At 43.3% G+C, this 16009-nt stretch overlaps 1 protein-coding gene across 3 annotated transcripts in view; it reads left to right on the forward strand.

The window, feature by feature from the left end:
* ccser2a (coiled-coil serine-rich protein 2a) overlaps positions 1–9178 on the forward strand; it is a 48268-nt gene extending 39090 nt beyond the window's left edge. For 2 of the 3 annotated variants that reach the window (XM_030106059.1, XM_030106060.1), the window contains exon 10: positions 6117–9178. In XM_030106059.1, coding sequence (XP_029961919.1) covers positions 6117–6845 — 729 coding nt within the window. In that variant the 3' untranslated portion in view covers positions 6846–9178. Of the gene's footprint in view, positions 1–1828; positions 1914–6116 lie in introns of all 3 variants that reach the window. The other variant, XM_030106061.1, reaches the window with a different exon arrangement.
* The last annotated feature ends 6831 nt before the right edge of the window (positions 9179–16009 follow it).

The following is a 16009-nucleotide window of genomic DNA, read 5'->3' on the forward strand; positions in this document are numbered from 1 at the left end:
ACGTTTTGTTCCCCTTGGTTAACGTGTGGTACGACACTAATATGTGTTGTTTTGACCTGATATCAGTGTTTTTCCTTCAACGCGATGTGCGAGGAAATCGGTGAATAACACCTTTGCTTTTGAGACGATCTCCTCCAGTGAAGGTGTCATAGTTCAGCGCCACCGTAAATGCTTGGCCGAACAGAAAGTGCAGGGGAAAAAAAAGGGAGAGAAGTTTTACTGGCTTTTTAGTGACAGTTGTGTTTGATGGAAGGGATTAAACTTGAACTATTGTTCTCCAACTCATTGGCCTCTGGTTTGTGAGAAATAAAACAAGTTTTGATGAAATTGATGAATAGAATATAGAAAATAAAACATTTTTTTTCCTCAGCTTGAGTCTCACTGCCCTTGTGAAGATATGTCAGCCCTTCATTGGAGAGCCTTAACAGTGAAAGAAAAATGTTTCTAAAATAAAACCTGACAGGCTGAGCTGCGGCGGCGTTCTAATAAAGCTGCCGGATGCTGTCAGGACCGTCGGAGAGCCCTCCAACGTACATCCTCGTTGTCATCGCCCAAGGTTTTTCCAGTCTGCAAATGAAGCCTCGACGGGAGACTTGGGCCGAGGCCTCCTGCCGTCGCGGTTGCTGGTGCTCAGGGAAGAACACGGGCCGGGGTAGATCAGGGAAGCTCATTCCTCCCCCTTTCAGCGGTCGCAGTAGGAGGCCTGGGAAATAGTCCGGGCCGGACCTGCGAAGAACGTGCAGCAGCCTCCGCCTTCTTGCCATCAGTCTCCCTCCTTCTCTCTTACTCTCTCCATTTCACGTCCCTCTTTGACGGATGTGGCGGGTTTTTTTTTTTTTTTTTTTTTTTTTTTCCCCAGTAACAGAGACATATTTGAGAGGTAGCTCTCCTCTTGGCTACGCGAGGAGCAGGTTTTGATACAGTTTCAATCTGTCGGTCTCCCACACACGATGACCGCATTGCCCCTTCACTTCGCTTCTCCCAGCGGGAGACAAAAGATCCCAGGGTTGTTTAACCCACAGATCACTGTGGCGTAAACAATGGACGGCTGGTATTCTTTCAGGTTGGTGCGCAGAATTGCAGCAGCATTTTCAGGAAGCAGCGTGACGAAGTTGGCAAGGAAATGTTGTCCAATTTGTGGTTGTTAACAGAACTAAACAATCATACAGTCGGAGGCAAAATTGATTTGTTCAGACTGGAGCCAGGAAGAACAACGTGAAGATCACCAGGCGCATCTCGGTAGTGAACGTCCACTGAATAATGATTGCAATCAGGAGATAAGATTTTATGTTTTTGGGGTGCTACTGCTAAAATCTCCACTGATCCATTGATCACTGATTATTAGAAATACAATTCACCAGATCAAGCGTAGCTGAAAGAATATCTGAATCCTGCAGTCATAAACAGACAGATGATGTTTCATGTCTTTTTTTAGTGGAAAATCAGCATTTCAGTGACGTCTCATGCGAGTTGAACCTGAAACCCAAATAATGTTGATGCTGGGAGTAAATATTTGATTCAGCTTCATTGTCATTTAGCTTCAGTAGATACACGTCATGCTGGTTCAGTTGAATCACATTTTGTCAACAGGCTGAAGTCTTTCTATTAATGCTAAAGCTTTTTTTTGTTTGTTTTTTGCATTCAAGTCCCATTAATAATGCATTTAACATGAGTATGGTGCATCGGCGTGTGTTTGTGCTGGTGTGTGTGCGCTTGTCAGTGTTGTGTTAATTGAACGATCCATACTCGTTAACTGTGTGTCTAAGTGTGTGCGCGCGTGTGTTCTGGTATGTCATGCCTTTTGTCCTTTGTGTTTTTCTCTGCGTAGGGTGTGCTGCCCACCCCTCTGCTGTCCCCGTGGCAGGCACAGCACCAGGGCTTGACCCGTACCAGCATGCCCCAGCGCAGACAGAGTGAGTCACTAACACCCTCTGCAGCTTTTATTTATTTTTTTTCCCCTCTCTATCTTTCCATAACAGCATATTCAGAGGTTTGTAAATAGCCAGAGCAGTTTGTCTCTAAACAAAGCCATTAATCATGGAACATCTTAGTTGCAATGAGTAAGAGTGCTCTCTACCTGGGTGATTTGTGGTCTACGTCGACTCTGATTAATTTGGAACAAGATTGCGAACATGCAAACTAGTTTGCTTCTTTGTTTTTACAAGTAAATATAATCTGACTGCTTGTCTTTCAGCAGTAGTGTTCATTTTCATTTTGCCCATCTTGGGTTTCAGTTCTGTTATCACCTATGTATTTTCAGTCAGGGTTTGGCAGATTTTATTTTTTCAAAGTGTTCTTGTCATACTCTTAACTGACATTTGGATAGTATTTGATTTTTAATGCCCAAATGACGAAATATCCTTTCTGTCTGATCAAGTATGTAGTCTGTTGTAAGAAGTGAAACAAGTATTGCACCGGCTTTGCTTTAATAAGTGAAAAGTTTGACTTAAATAAAAAAAGACAGGAATTGTCGACGCAGTGACAAAACAGTCACCACAGCCTCGCTTCTTGTATAATGCCGTGAGACATGGTGCCAGGCAGGTGAAAAGAGTGACAGTGGGTAAATAGACAGAAAAAGCACATATGATAGAGTGAGGAGCACAAAACAAATCCCAAACAAAGAAGGGAGAGCATGCTGTGCTCCTCTGATCTGTCCCAGTGGGGCTCGGGTTCGTGTCAAGGCTCAAGGTGATAAAATGTGGTCCTTTTATAGGTATATTTCAAGTTATTTTAAAATCCAATGTTTTTTGTACTTTTTTGACACAAATGTGCAGCACAACACTCGGAAGTGTCAAAGTGCGTTTCCTCCTCGCAGCAAATTGCAATGTGGTTAATTAACAAAAACACCCAGTATCAAAAGAAAGTCTGCGCTGTGAAGAAGACAAGAGGAAAAATAGAGCCGGACCAAAGTGGCAATGACTCTTAAACCAGCAAAAATAATGCTTTCATATTCTGATAAGACGAAAAACATTGATTGGAAGAAAAACAAGTGTGTGTGTGTTCCACAGGACAAACCTGTAATGCTCTGACCCCCCACCGGGAGCCCCGGCTGTAAATAAGCCAGAAAAACAGTTCTTGCTCGTAATGAAAGTCTTATGGGTAGAAAATAGACATGATGCCCAAATGAATGGAGTTGCAGCCATTATATTTTTCATTAAATTGGGTTGTTTGTGGAGCTAATGTTTGACCTTTTCCTCCAAGCATGAGCTTCATCTGAAGTCTGCATTCATAATGTATGAAGCCCAGGAAGCGCCCGTCTTACATGTCTGCAGCGCTCTTGTTCTCTCACTCTCTCTCCCCCGTGCGTCTCGCTCTGTCCTGTAAGCTGTCTCTGGAAAATCTGAAAATGAATCTCCCACATTGTCTCACCTCTGCCTCTGCCTTCTCTCGCATAATAACCAATGGCAAGGAGTGGAACACCTTGTGCAGTACTTCACTGACACGGCGTGGTACAGTAACCCTTTTCTTTAACATGAGATGCACATGCTGCCCGCTCAGACCTCAGCCTGTGGTCTGGCGGCATGTGGCATGACGCCGGCATGCTCGCCCTCTTCCACGTCTGCATGACATCCAATGGATTTTGGATTTTAACCCGTTGTGTTACTCATTTGAACTTTGTTACACTCTTCATATTGTGATCACAGTGATTCCATTTTATATTTCATTTCTGTTGATTTAATCTTTTTCTTGCTTCTTATTATTTTTTTTTGAGTTGCGTAATGTCATTTGTTTTCTGTGTGCCTCAATTAAGTTTTTTTTTATTTCATTTCTTATACAACTGCATGCTTTGGTAAATCCTGTGTGAATTTGTTTTTCAGTATTTTATTGAATCAACAGGTGCTTTACTGTTTTAGGGGTTCACTTTGAGAGATTGTGGGGTTTTTTTGTTAGCAAAAGGTTGTAACATGTCAGACTCACTGTGTGTTTTTGCCCCTGAATGGATATTAGTGCTGTCCTGAGCGATCGCCCTCCTTCCATGCAGCCAATCAGATCAGTTTACCGCTGCAGGTGCAGGACGAATGGAAGTAATCTCACATTTTCTCAGTCTTCTCACAGCTCACATTTGGACCAGATCCAGCACCTTCAGTGACATGAAGTTCACTCTTTGGAAATGCACGCCACTGTTTTTGACAATCGGGTCTGCATTGGTGCTGCAATCAAAGACTCCCAGCAAACTAAATGGAGATTATTTACATCCTTTCAATCCATCCATTCACATCCTGGCATGTTGCTTTTCTAATTACAAACCATTTCTCACGGCGAGAGAACAGGAGACGAGATTAATTACATTGGGCCGTGACGTCTTCCAGGTGTCACAAATTGGCTCGTTTCTTAGGTTAGACTGTTGATTCTCTGCTAAAACGACAGCTATCATTAGTGGCTGGGATATTTAATTCTTGACAGCGCTAAGAAGAACTCAGAATGATCACTGCTAATTATTAGTGCCTGTTGCAGATGCAAATAATTGCCTGCTGTGGCCCTTATAGATCCGACATGTCACGATCACTGACTGCCTTCTCCCAGCTGGGGCAGCTATTAATATATCTGCTAATTACCAGCCTCGCAACTGAAGATTTCTGATGTTTTGGCCTGAAATCACAAATGTAATTTAAAATACGTTCCACGTTTTTTTTTTTTTTTTTTTTTTTTTGGTGTGGAACAATTTATTTGATTTTTTGCGACAAATTTTGAGACAGTGCAAAGAAAATGTAATAATACAGAGGTGGATGAAGGATTTTATAACAGTGTGGCGGATGCACTTTGATGTGGGACCAGGAGATGGAGCTGTGGCCCCGGACATCCACTGACACTCACAAGATAAATGAGTGATGGTGAAAGCAGACACCACAGCCCGGCCGGCACGGCTATATATTCACGTCCTCTGAGATCCCTTCACTTCCCACTCAGCACGGCCCAAACCCAATTCAGAGTTTTTAGCGGGCTTAGGTGGTAAAGGATGAAATCAGATCCTGCAGGCCCTTTATCAGAGGTCAGGGATCTTTAGAGACCAGCTTTCTGACTTTCTGTACAGACTAACGGAGCCAGTAAGCAAACAGCTGTTGTGTGGAAATCTCAGTGAGCCGTTTGTGGAGATGTTGTCATCGTAAGCTGTTTTTAAAATGTCCTCGCACACTGGGTGTGATATTCATATTGCAGGAGCAGAATATTGACTTTCCCGATGTGAGCAACTCGGCTCTTGCTGCTGCTGCCGGTTTGATAAATGTAATCACTGTCTCTCTGGTCTTGTAATCGGCTGCTTATCTGAAAAAGCTTGTTGTAAATGGGTTAAAATGATCTTCTGGCTCTTTGCATTCTCCTGTAAGAGCAGGACTATCTGCATTTCTTCAAATCGTGCTTGAGTCACTCAGAATGAACTCTGCGATCTGTTTGTTTTTTTAGCTACACTAAAAAAGACAAAACAAGGAAAAGGAAGCTATGTCTCCAACACTTGTTCCCTGCAGGAGTGTTGAAGCAAGCAGTGACTCCTCAAAATCAGAAGAGTTGCTGTTGAGTTCTGTTGCTGCAGGATAAATAGTTTTTTTTTTGTCCAACATGTGAAATAGTAGTCACGATAAGCTTCACAGCAATAGATGCAGTTCTGTAAAAGATTGCCGTGCTATTCAGGTGTCGCCTATAAACCGCGCGTCCCCGAGTGGAGGACATCAGTGGGTCCTGCTTTCATGCGGTTCAGCGGCTCAGCACGTTCCCACACATGCAGCAGGCATTGTAGCCTTCAGTTCGAATGTTTTGAAGCCTCGCTGCCGCAGCGATCGCAAAATGATTCAAAGACTTCAGTGGATTTCAGACGCTCGCGTGGCAAGGTTATTGTGCGCCGCTTGTGTTTTTTTTTTTTTTTTGAGTGCTGAATCAGGGCTTCTTCTGTGCCTTCGTCTCTCCTGTCCTGAGAATACTTCAGTGACTGGCAGGGTAAACAGGCTGTGATGTGAAAAAGGGAAGAAATCAAGTCAATGAAAATTAGGATTTTTTAGAAAAGTGGAAAATAATCAAAATACATGGTTATAAAGAAACAAGAGCAGTAATTTTGAAACATTAAGCTGTTGCTTCTGACACTTCCAGTGTGTAATGATTGATATGTTTTTCTTTTTTTCCTGCAGCCTCGAATACTACAGCCTTTCAACCCTTGTCTCAGCGAGCACCTCCACAAGGAAAGACTAGTAAGAACTCCCCGCACCGCGGGCCCCAGTAACCCCACAAGAAGCGGATCAGGGGAAGCAGCTCATTCAGAAGCTGACCGTCCTCCTGAAGCTCTGGTGGCGGACGCGTCTGGGCCGGCAAGTCCTGACGAGCTGAGTCATCCCCCACGCAGCAACCTGCACTGTCTGGATCCCGGGGCTCCACGGGGGATAACTGCCAGAGAGGGTCCGGCGTCAGCGGCTCAGCCTGCGGCGCAGCATGAGCAGAGAGCCCAGACGCCGCGCGGCTCCATCACTCCCGGATCAGCCGGTACGACCTGCCCTCGCGCGCTGCTGCCTCCCCGCCTTCACAAGCGCGTGTCCCTCCCCGCTCTCAAGCCAGGGGGCACTGGTGGCTTCGCCTCTCTGAAGCCCGGGTGTCTCTTCCGGCCTCTGGCTAACCAGAGCGAGCAGCTGCCGCCCCCGTCCAGAGGCCTCCCCTGCTTTAATCCGGGGCCCCAGGTGCAGTCTCCAAGTCTGTGTCGTACTTCACTGCTTCAGCCTCGCAGACTATCACAGCCTTGCAGGGATCCTCAGTCCCACAGCTCCGCCCCGGAGGAACCCGACCAGGGAACGCTCAGAGGCACGGGGTCAGCCAAGACCCCGAATCCTTTCAGCCGCTCATGCCTCCCCAAGCCAAAGATTCCCTGAGGAGCGTAGATCTGCCCATCAACACATCAAACTGGAGTCACTCTCACTCTGCCACTCAGCCCCTTCTCCTCCCGGCCAGAAAAATTGTGACTATTTTACTTTTTGAGTGTCGAAAAGCCGACACTGAGCTGATCACTCCCCTCCCAGACCATTCAGGGACTGCCTGTGTCTGTGACAGTGGTGACTGTTTTAATTTAGCCTATATAGAACTATCACAATTGTAATATGTAGCAGGATCTTTGCAACAACGCACAGTGACGTCAGTTTTCAGATGAAGGGTGTTTTTTTTCTTTTTTTTTTTTTTTTTTGACTTTGCACATAAATGCTGCAGATGGAAGAAAAGAGTTACAATCTGAAAAAAAAAACCAACCCGCCAGCTTTATGAATTCTTTTGAGACGCCCGCAGGCCGATGTCACATTTTGAAGTCTAAGTTCACTTGTTCTCACTCAGCTGTGGCCTCTGACACACAGGTGCATTTTATTTTAAACATAACGTTGGCATGATTGTGACCTTTGCTTTGTGATCAAAGGCCCGGAGGAAAGGAGAGGCAAAAATAACAAGTGGGAAGGAAAAGAAAAAAAAAAAGGATGAAGAGTGGCTCGGACTGATCAGTAAATTTGTCAAAGCACATCAGGGCTACTTCAGAGGAAAAAGATGGGGTTTAACGCAGATGTGCGAGTCCAGACACGTGTCTTTCTTTAAAAAAAAAAAAAAAAAAAAGGAAAGAGAGTGGTAGTGAGTGGCAAAAGCAGCTCCTGGAAATCCAAGCATCATTTCAGTCGAGCTCACTTTGCCTGCATCCGGAGTGAATCCGCAAGCGCCGCACAAATTAGCTAAAGGGGGCTGCGGACCTTTTGTCTGAATGCATCGATGATGGAAATATAGCCCCATAAAAAATAACACCAAGCTGGTGCTGGAGATGTAATTAGGAGAAAGCTTGTGCAAGTGAGGAATTAGCTTTCATAATGGAGTGGAAAGATGAGGTATAATAAAGCACTCACACACTTATGAGTGCTCAGGTACAATGGAAACTCACTCTGATTCATGTGCACGCAGCACATCGAGGCGTCGGTGTTTTCAGGGCTGCTTTCCGGCTGTTGTAGAAAGAAGAGGGGGGGAAAAAAAAGCTGTGATGTGTTCAAGAACGTATGACAAGAGAGAGGAAACGTGATGTTTGAAAGTTATTTTAATATCTTAGATGTAAAATCTATTTGAGACCAAAACAACTCCATAAAAAAAAAAAAAGAGGCTGTTGCTGAGTTTATTTTTCAGTTCGTAGCTGGATCGCTTGTGGTTTAGAGGTAAAGGAGGCAGATTAGTGGGTCATCAGTCTGAATTAAGACATTGACGAAAAGAAAATCGAGCAACTCAGGTTTAGAAAAAGTGAGGTTTGGGACAAAAAAAAAAAATTGAATATCTCGTGAAGACAAATGTTCCAACGTGTGCTGACTTTGTTGAACTGACTTGTCAGTTAATCTCTGACACACACAAACACACCAGCTAACAGGGATTCATTAGACATGTGCTGCCTGGTGTGAGCGTGTGTGTGAAACGAATGTCGGCGCTGTTGTCGTTTTATTTATTTTTTTATTCCTCCCCCTCGCCGTCTCCCCTCCTCTTCGCTCGCCTGCATGTCTTCTTGGGAACATCAAAGGTATTAGTGCGGTATTTTCAGGTAGGGAGCCTTCGGGGCTTTAGCGGCGCTTCTGTGGGAGTTTTGGAGAATTGTGTTTATCGCTCCTTTTGCGGAGCCCGTTTGCAGACAAACGCTCCCGAAAATGTCCCCGAACGGGGAGCAGCAGTGTGTTAAAAAGGCCTTCTGACAGCAGCTCTGCTCTCTTCTCTGTCACGCCGCGTGACCGCTCGGTGTACGCCTGTGGCAGTGTCCGGTCTACTGCGCCCAATAACGCACCCTACATAGACGGAGAGAGACACACACACATCCAGACACAGGCGCGCATGTACAGGAAACTCTGACAAAAACTCAAAGAGACACTCGGGGGGGAGCGCACACATTGATTCACACTCCCATGCAGCCCCCCCCACCCCACCAACACACACACACTTTGTAACTTATAACAAAGTGCATATAAGTATCTCTGCAGCCATCTGTCTGAAAGTACAGTGTCCGTCTTTAGATTGCCCTGGGAGTGTGGAGGCTTGTGTCCGTTCGTCAGGATCCACGTGGCTGATAAAAAGCGTGTTTACCTGGTGGAAGGCTCAAACACGGTGCCAAACCAGCAGCGCAGTCAACGCCGCTCTCCGGAGCCAAAAAAAATAAAAGAAAGAAAAGCCCATTTCTTTTAATGAAACCAAGACATGTGCCGACGGAGCGAAGCAGGGGGAAAGGTGCAGGAGGGGGAGGAGTGATTAAGATAAGCTGCTTCAGTCGGACTTCAGTGTTCGGGAATGTTTGTGAAGGTGGTGTGATGGCTGTGTATGCGGGAGGAGAGAGAGAGAGAGAGAATGAGAAAGACAAGAATGCGCCGAATGTTTGTCTGCAGCGTCGTCCAGAGAATGGCCCACTCTCCTCAGTGGTGTCACTCAATGCAAAGTAATGCCAAACAGGAAATCAATGTTGCCCACTGTGTGTATTTGAGTGTGTGTGAGTGGGAGAGAGAGTGATGGGTCTGCCCGGCGGAGCCTCTGCCAGGGAAAACGGGGCACTGCCATCCCTCTCTGGCCGCGCCGCGTTCCCCCCTCTCCAAATCAATGTCCCTGCTCGGTTCAACAGTGAAGCCAATCCGTCTTGCTCATGATGCTATAGCAAAACCACAACTGAGCTGAAAACTCTGCAGCAAAACTTGGATCAATTCTATTGCAGGAACTTGGTTCCCGTTATTTTGCGAGAAGAATCCACAAATTATTGAGCTGAATTGCACAACAGGACAGGAACGATAAAGTCTGTTCTTCATTACTACCGCTGACTGACGGAAGACCGCACCTGGTACATTTTATTTAAGCAGATGTTTACCTGTGTTAGAGGAAACAGCTAACCCACTGACAGCCAAAACTAGAGAGGAAAGCAAAGGCGTTTTTCCCATTTTCCTGCATTTGGTCTCACTGAGTCCCTGCTTTACACTGTGATCAATATAAGTGTATTGATGCTGGATCAAAAGGCTGTGTATGGAAAAGCAGTCAGTTGTAACGACGAACCCACTGAAAATTAACTTCCACCGCTGCCTCTGCTGCATCCGCCACGTCGGCACGAGTTCGGTACGTTGTTGTGGTTTCAGTTTGTGATTTCACTCTTTTGGTTAACGCAGACCGCTCATGTCCAATTTCCTTCAGAAGTGAAAGAAGAAGAAGAAAAACACTGCTTAATGCAGGGGTGTCCGGGGGCCCAATTATTAAAAGGGTTGATAAAATGACTCTTTTCGTGAAATCTAAGATACCAGACATTTCTTTTGAGAGAGTCTGATTTCAGATCTCTTTTGCTACGGGACAGAGGAATGTGCATTTCTTCACGGCCTGGCCCTCACAGTGGGGATTTCATCCTAATGCAGTTTCCCCTCACAAAACAGTCTTATGACATCCTGGCTTCAGTTTGAATGCATCATCTCAAACACGGCCACCCATAAGGGACAAAGTCAAAATAGAGATAGCTGAATGAAGCAGCTATTATCAGTTTCTACACTCTACAGTAGAGGTATCAAACATAAGGCCCGTGGCCCACAAGAGGCTCAGATCAAACCACCAACAAATTGTGAAAATTTGAGAGAAAACCTTTTTTTTTTTTTTTCAAACAAATTTCTCAATAGCAGCAGACTCAAAGGAACACTCAGTTATAAACCTGAATGCGAGCAAACTTTTTCCGTAAATTCAAACTGTCCAGCTGAGTTTTGTAAAAACACACAATGCAACAGCAATAGGGAAAAGATCTTTTTGTACCTTTCTCTGTATTTTGCACTAGAACTTATTCAAACTGGCTTTATGCTGCGATTGTAGTCATTTTCTGAAGTAACTGGTTTTTGCGAAAATATAGACATTAAAGTTTAAATTTAAAGGTTATTTTGCACCGTGTTACCGTTCCAGCCTACTCCGGGTGAAATTGGACTGGATGTGGCCCCTGATCTGAAATGTGTTTGACACTCCTGCATTAATATTAATATTAACATGAAGCCTGGTGCGAAAGAAAAACTGGGCTTAAATGAAATCATTTTGGATTTAAAAACCTGACATTAACTTGGTCCCGAAATCGTGTAAGTTCCTGTTTTACTCGAGCTGTTTTATTGTTTTTCTTGCCAAGTTATTGTCTTAAAAATTCAGCTAATGAAGGATAGAAAACACTGTTTCCTGCTTCCTTATGATGGTTGTAAAAGTACAACCTAAAGCTTGAAGACGAAGAAACGCCGCCTGTCTTTTCCTTGAGTGACTCAATTGTTCTGCTCATCTTGTGGATTTGTGTACCTGTTTGTCCACGGGGCACGGCGCCGTACTGTCTGTCATTTCGGTTTTACAGCCGCGTCAAATTAATCACCCAAGTGTTATCTCATCATGCTCATCAGCTCTGATTTACCGCCGAGGAATTTACAGCGTTCGCACATAAAAGCGTCAGTGTAGCTGCTCCTGCTTTCCATAACGCGCGGGATCAACGTATTTATCACGGAATAATCTCTTCCATCAGCTGTTCGGCGCCGTCTCAAGTATACTGTGCAATATCGAGGGAGTGCTACATGCTATGTTTTCAGCAACCTGTTATGCAAATGAGAAAAAAAGCAAATAGAGCTTTTTAGGGATTCTAATCTGAAGCACTTTAAATGACAATAGTTGTTGAAGCTAAACTGACTTTAAACTGGATTTAGAAGCTACTTTGAATTTGATTTGGTTGTTACAGTAACTATTCAGATTTTTATGGGTGCTTTTATCGCTCTGCTCGTCTTTGTTTGAGAAATGGTATTTTTCTAGGCGGCGATGTGAGACAGCAATAAAGGTTGAACCAAAAAAAAGAAGTGTTTAGGCAAATTTTCTGTTGCAGGTTTTTCACATCCGGTTTGTTTAATAGCGACTTTTCGTTGGGGTTAATTTCATGTGAATCAAATTTGTTCCAGTGTTCACCTTAAACCGGAGGTGGAATGCAAAGAAATGTTGAGGAGACGAGGTGAGAGTGAGAAGTTAATGCTGCTGGTGCCAGTGCAAGATGAACGAGAAGCCTCCTTCTCATGTTCCACTTCTTTTCACTGTCTGTTGGTTGTGTTACTGTGGAAATAAAGTATATTTGTGACAAATTTTTTGCCACGTTTGGAGGTTTTTTCTTTTTTTTTTGGCGCTTTTTCCTTTAAAATACTTGGGTTGCTGTGCATACTTTCAATTTGAAAAAAAAAAAGTCATGAGGCAACATTTCAAAATGCAGGAATTATTCAACATCTATTATTACGGACTTCAAGGAACCCGAGTATAATAGAAACCAAGGTTGGAGGTGTCCTCTATAAATACAGACACATTCATTTGGAAATAAAAAAAGAAATAGTGAGAGGCATACTCACCGGGATGTAACATTATTGTCGCTATCCTTGACAGGAACGGCGTCTTTGTGAAATTAAACTAAGTAGAAATAACTCGTCTTTAGCCCCTGCAAAGCGTGCAGCCTCTGCACACCCTGCATACAGTCCGCTTAATAATGAGGTGACGCGCTTCAGAGACGACAGGTGAGCCGTGCGCGGGGAGGAGTGCGACTCTTGGGAAACTCTCGAACTTGGGAAAAGTGGAAGATGGAGTGCAAAAGGTTTCCTTCTGAAAGGAAGCCGAGCTCTTTCATCATGGACTGTCACGTGTTGAAGACGCCGCCCGCTGTAATTTCCAGAGTGCTGCAGGTTGCTGCAGAGCTCAGTGAAGAGATTTTTAAGAATAACATTCAAAAAGGGGGAAATGTACAAGGAGAATATTCAGTGAAAACACATTTAAGTCTCCTTAAGCACATCTACACGTTACAGCCCGGCATCGAGCAGTTAAGCACAAATCTACAAGATTCTTTTTCTGCAACACTGAATGGAATGTTATAATGCTGACAATTTTTTAGTTTTATCCAGATTTGCTCCAAATGTAGCCTGACATATTTACAATCTTATGCAATTCAACCTTCAACTGTGAATTTAGGAGTGTGTCTGAGCGCTGAGGTCAGCCAGAGGCCGCCGAGTTTTTGTTGCCATCTTTTCCCATCTCTCAGCCCCCGTTATTTGCCACGTGATCTCGGATTAAAGGCAGAAAAAAAGGGCCCCAGAAGCTCATTGTACCGAGTTTTGGGTTTAAATAATGAATGACTCAAGGTGAAAATGGATTTAAACAAGCGCGTCAGTGAATTAGCGATACATTTCTGCAGTCACAGTGGTCACTGCAGACAGCAATGATAAAAAAATAAAATCAAATCAATGCCCAGGGAGAAGAAAATTTCATTTATGTCACTGATTGTTCTTCACTCTCAATGTCTGGAACTTACATCACCCACAAAGCACAATAAACGGCGGTCCTTTGGTATAGAGGATGATTTTTTTTCCCCTTCTTTTTCTTTTCAAACTGCTCACACAGAAATGTGTTTAAGTCCGCATTAAGATGCTGCTGCAGTTTATAACATGGTCGATCCAAACAAGTTAATGTTTACCAAGAAAACCTCTTTTTTTTTCCCAGAAAGCAAAACGAATCCGCACAGACTGCACTCTGAGGTTAATCTATGAAAAGTTAAATAGATTACGGAGCACATTTTAGTTACCTGGCTTGAGAAAAACAAAGAGAATAACTGGATAAAAATATGAGGAAAATAACAAATTGCATAAACCCTGTTCATTTCCCAACCAGGTTTCCAACAACATAATAACCCTTTTTCAAAGAAAGCATTTTAACTTTGCATATCTGAAAACAAAAACAAAAAGGATGACAGGGTGCTTAAAAAAATTGTACACTGTCTCGATTTAATGAAATATTAATGGCAATTAATTTATCTAATCCCATGTTTATGTTCCCATATTGGGAAAAATTTGTATTTCTTATTTGGATTATGTATTTCAATATTCAGGTACTGACACCAGAAATAATCTATTCTTTAACTCCCAGGCACCCCTGAAGTGGACCTTATGTTTGACCCCTTGAACAGGTCTGGTGTGTCAGCCAGCGCTGCCAGATTGGATTTCAGCCAATCCGGCTTGTTTGGAACATGTTGGGCTGGGAAAAAGAAAAAAAAAAAAGTCACATTGGGGGCTTTGAGAAAAAAATTGGCCTGCTTTTAACAACCTTCTGCAGGATTTTGGTAAATAATCCAGAATTGCTGTTACAGGGTGGCATGAGCCAAACAGTCCAGAAATGGGGACAAACAGGAAAAACTAAAGTTTGCTGAAAAAAAAAAAAAAAAAAAAAAAAAAAAAACTTTTTGTTTTATTTACAAGAAAACTAGAACAAAATTCAAACAGTTCTCAAGTAATAAAAGAGGTCAACAGAACAAACTAAAAAAATAACTAAAAAATAACTCACAAAACAGAAGCATTAACGGAACAAACTGTCCTAACAGAATATCGGGCTGGGCTAAACCAAGCAAAAGAAGAGAGGGAAACAAGAAATAACCGAGTCCGTGGCTACTGGTGGCCGAAACCAAGTCCAGTCAAACCCCCCTCTGACGTGATTCAGCTCATCAGGGTCTCTGGTATAAAGAGTCTTCAGTCCTCTGCCACACCTTTCACCACTCCAAGATGAAACCTCCCACCAGCAGGTAAATCAAAAGAAAACACAATTAATACAGACAGAAAATGTAATAGTAGGTGTCTTTCAGTGTATGAATGAGTGCACTCCGTTGGAACAGTGGAAGACTAAAAAATAAATGAACTCAAAAGAAAATATCTTGTGTTGTGTGAAGTGAAATGTTTGGGGCGTGGCTGTAACTTAATAAGGAAGTGAGGTGAATGGCGTCACCTTCCTGCTTCATGTGTTGGTCATCATATGCGTAAAGGGGATAAAATGTACATATGACAAAAAATTAGTAAACAATCCAAAATGTGCAACGGATAAATTCAACAGCTATGGAAAAAACAAGGTGACAACTTGACAAGGAACTGATCTGGCAGGACTGCTAATTATCTTTGATCTGTTTTACTTTATTACCTTAAAATAATGTAGATTTCATTGTGCTGTATGCTAGTGGATTGTTTGTCCCCAATACTTTCCCTCGTGTAGATGAACAGTGATTTTGGTCTTTGTTTTTCTGAAGCATGTTGCACTCAGCTACAATCTTGCTGGTTTTTCAAACACGACTCTACAGATGTGCGACACAGATGTTAATCTGTTCCACACAGCTGGCTTTAGACAAGCCCTGACTGGATTTACGAGTGAAGTGGTCATTGCTGAATAAAGCCCAGAACACATGCACGGTGAAAACTCTGCTGCAGGCTCACTGAAGGGCAGACTGCTCTAATGAAATTAATGCTTTTACATGCTCTTGATGGAGCAAGTCAAAACATTTTTTTGAGGGACTTTCTGTGGACGGATTTTTTGCTTTCACATTATTAAAGTGTAAAAAAAAACACTAGAGCTTACAATATTTGCTTTGCAAAGTGATGTGTTTGTATACTAAGCCTAACTTTACACTAGACTGCCATGTTGTGCATATCTTGTGCCCAAATACCTAAAACTTTTGTCCCATAAAATGAGAACAAAACATTTTTTCCAAACCATCCAAATCATTTGAGGGTAACTGGTGATTCTAAATTGCCAGAAGCTGTAAATGGGAGTGAGTTCATGTCTTTCTAGCCACCTGTCCAGGTTTTAGCCTGCCTCCACCCACAGTGAACTGGGAGTGGTTGATTACTTGCCTGGATGGAGTTGGACTGTTTCATTTGTTGTTGTTGCCCTACTGGACAATGATACATCCAAGGCGCTGTCCATGGTGCTGAAATAGCCATTTGACAGTTGTGATGCAGATTATCAGTAGGTCGCCGGTTACTGATAAATCCAAAGCGCTGTCCACTGTGCTGAAACTGCTAATTGACAGTTGTGATGCAGATTAACATTAGGTTGCTGCTGTTAACTGATAAATCCAAGGCGCTGTCCATGGTGCTGAAATAGACAATCGACCATTGTGATGCAGATTAACAGTAGACCGCTGTTTAAAATTCCCATACTATGTTATTTTTCAGTCACGTCATATAGGTCTCAGAAGCCCAACAACACAGTATTTAAGTTT

The sequence above is a fragment of the Salarias fasciatus genome, chromosome 13, assembly GCF_902148845.1.
Source record: "Salarias fasciatus chromosome 13, fSalaFa1.1, whole genome shotgun sequence".
Taxonomy (NCBI): domain Eukaryota; kingdom Metazoa; phylum Chordata; class Actinopteri; order Blenniiformes; family Blenniidae; genus Salarias; species Salarias fasciatus.